Source organism: Cyprinodon variegatus, unplaced genomic scaffold (genome assembly GCF_000732505.1).
Source record: "Cyprinodon variegatus isolate N-32 unplaced genomic scaffold, C_variegatus-1.0 Scaffold1179, whole genome shotgun sequence".
Lineage (NCBI taxonomy): Eukaryota > Metazoa > Chordata > Actinopteri > Cyprinodontiformes > Cyprinodontidae > Cyprinodon > Cyprinodon variegatus.
In genome coordinates this window covers 30,617-33,541 of record NW_015151632.1, presented here as the reverse complement: position 1 = coordinate 33,541, position 2,925 = coordinate 30,617, and the positions used below count along the sequence as shown (strand labels likewise).

The 2,925-nt window shown below is 51.0% G+C and overlaps 1 protein-coding gene across 1 annotated transcript in view; it reads right to left on the bottom strand.

Annotated features, from left to right (window-relative positions):
- The window catches only part of LOC107101967 (SNF-related serine/threonine-protein kinase-like), a 27,341-nt gene that overhangs the window by 7,742 nt on the left and 16,674 nt on the right, over positions 1 to 2,925 (bottom strand). Inside the window, 2 exon segments of the mRNA XM_015401068.1 lie at positions 1,364 to 1,498; positions 2,361 to 2,573. Coding sequence (XP_015256554.1) covers positions 1,364 to 1,498; positions 2,361 to 2,573 — 348 coding nt within the window.

The window sequence follows — 2,925 nt, the reverse complement described above, 5'->3', positions numbered from 1 at the left end:
CCTGCCCTAATGCCGTCCCTTAAAGGACCCTGCCCTAATGCCGTCCCTTAAAGGACCCTGCCCTAATGCCGTCCCTTAAAGGACCCAGCCCTAATGCCGTCCCTTTGTCAAGGACCCAGCCCTAATGCTGTCCCTTAAAGGACCCAGCCCTAATGCCGTCCCTTTGTCAAGGACCCTGCCCTAATGCCGTCCCTTTGTCAAGGACCCTGCCCTAATGCCGTCCCTTTGTCAAGGACCCTGCCCTAATGCCGTCCCTTTGTCAAGGACCTGGCCCTAAAGCTGTTCCTTAAAGGACCCTGCCCTAATACCGTCCCTTTGTCAAGGACCCTGCCCTAATGCCGTCCCTTAAAGTAACCTGCCCTAATGCCGTCCCTTTGTCAAGGACCCGACCCTAATGCTCTCCCTTTGTCAAGGACCTGGCCCTAATGCTGTCCCTTAAAGGACCCTGCCCTAATGCTGTCCCTAAAAAGGACCCTGCCCTAATGCTGTTGCTTTGTCAAGGACCCTGCCCTAATGCCGTCCCTTTGTCAAGGACCCCGCCCTAATGTCGTCCCTTTGTAAAGGACCCGCCCTAATGTTGTCCCTTTGTCAAGGACCCCGCCCCTAGTGCTGTCCCTTTGGAAACGACCTTCGTCCCTTCGTCAACCAATCCCAACAGCTAATCCAGGAGTTTTCTGGTAAACAGACACTAAAGCTCTGATCTCTGTCTGCCTATTAGAAAGAAATAAATATTGAGGGCTTTTCAAAATCCAGCACTAACAGAACGAGCGCTTATCCTTATTACTCATTTTCTCACTGAGCAGTGGTGAAAAATGTATTAATACCCAAATTAACTAGAAATGTTAAAACTTGCTGATGAAAAATATTGGATTATATATTCTGGTTCTAGCGGTTTTTAACCACGAACCTTAAACTCTTTCTATTCACTTCCAGCCGCTACAAATGGCAGCCGGAAATCCCCCACAAGCTGGCTGGCAGCAGCAGAGACCTTTGAGCGGGGATTTCCAGCACTGCCTCCCGGCGGTATGCTGAAGGTCTGGAGTTCCCAACAAGAACTGCAGATATTAGTGTAATTATAATCCTGATGAACTGATGAACTCATAAAGTGAATAAAGCCAAGCTGCTCTCTAGCTTGAAGCTACAGATCAGCGTCTGAATGTCGGCGTTTACACATTTCCGACGTCCAGAACGTGATGAATTAGAACTAGAACGCTCCTCAGAGTAACTGGCAGCAAGGACGGCTCAGACATGAAGGGCCTTATATATCAGAGCATCTGCTCTCCACAGAGCCTAGCAGGTGGACACTCTGAGACTGGGACCTGTGGGCCACCGTAGCTCCATTCCACATTTACCCCACAGTTACCTGAAATGAGCCTTGATGTTGCTGGGGCTGGAGGAGCGCGTCTGGACCTCTTTCTCCTGCTTCTCCCTCAGGATCCGCTCTGCTAACAGGAAGTAGGTAGCTGTGATGTGGTTGTACTTGTTGGTCTCCAGGGCCCTGGAACAATAGACCAATATGAGGAAGGAGTTCATCCATTCTTCCCAGTTTTGCACGGCCAGTGAGAGCCCAAACTCTGATGGGAACTAGTGTGGAGAACCACATCATGATGCTGCCACTGCCAACTGCTTACCCCCAAAGTCCACATCCTCCGTCACTGCCCGACTCTGCTCCGCCCCAATAACATACATCGTGAAGAGTATTTACGCAGTCATGTTAATCAATAGGAACTGTTCTAAATCCACCCCTACTCCTCCAAATGTGACAGTCTACGTACGTCTTCTCTGGGCGCTCTGGAATGGCGCGGTCTGGAACGGAACAGAGCACTCTGGAACGGAGCAGGGATGCTCTGGAACGGAGCAGGGATGCTCTGGAACGGTGTGTGGTGGTCTGGAACGGAGCGGGGGGTCTAGAACGGTGTGGGGCACTCTGAAAAAGAGCGGGGCAGTCTGGAATGGTGTGTGATGTTCTGGAATGGAGCGGTCTGAAAGAGATCGGTCTACAACGGAGCAGGGCACACTGGAACAGAGTGGTCTGTGACGGTGCGGGGAGGTGTGTAATCGTGCGGGGAGGTGTTTCATCATGCGGGACGCTCTGGGACGGAGAGGGGCGGTTCCAGAGGATGTGGGATTTTGGGTTGAGTGTTAGCAGGACCTCTGATCAGAGCTGCTTCCACCTGCCTGTGGTGTCTCCTACATGGACCCACGTAGACAGGAATGTTTTCCTTTTAGACTGAATTAAAGGATTCAATCCTTTAATGATGTCATCAGCTAGGAGCAGCTTAAGATGAAGATGCCTCCTGACTTCCTCTGACCATATATAGACTGCAGAATGTGTAATGTGTAGCAGTAATGACACCTACTCCACGATGGCCTCTCTGTCGGCGATGTCTCCTAAAACCATGCGCTGGATGATGCTGTTGTGCTCCTCCTCTGACAGGTTCTTGTGGGAGACAAGGGGGGTGCTGTACTTGGTGGCTGGAGAGGGGTCCACCCCCTGCAGCCAGGTGTGTCCCTCGATCTCCTCCAGGGAGGCTCTGCGTCTGGGGTCCCTCTGCAGCATGCGGTCTATGAGACTGGGAGAGGATGGAGAGGCACAGAGGTGAAGGACCTGCTCCCCTACGTTCCACATCAGGGCGGAGCCTAGAACACACCCACTCTGATGTAGCTCAGAATCCATGGAGAAGATCAGACCCCACAGAGATAGTCCTGGAGACTAATTTCACTAATTTGTGACAGGAAGAGTGATGCAGCTACAAAGTAAAACACATCCGCTTGGGGGGAAAATACAAAATAAAACCTGTTAAACTCACAGGGAGGGTTGGAAATTACAGAGGGAAAAAGCAGGCGGAACAGACTGGGCAAAAACCATGAATGAAACATAAAAACCAGAAAACATTAAACATGATAGGAGTTGCTGATGAGGAT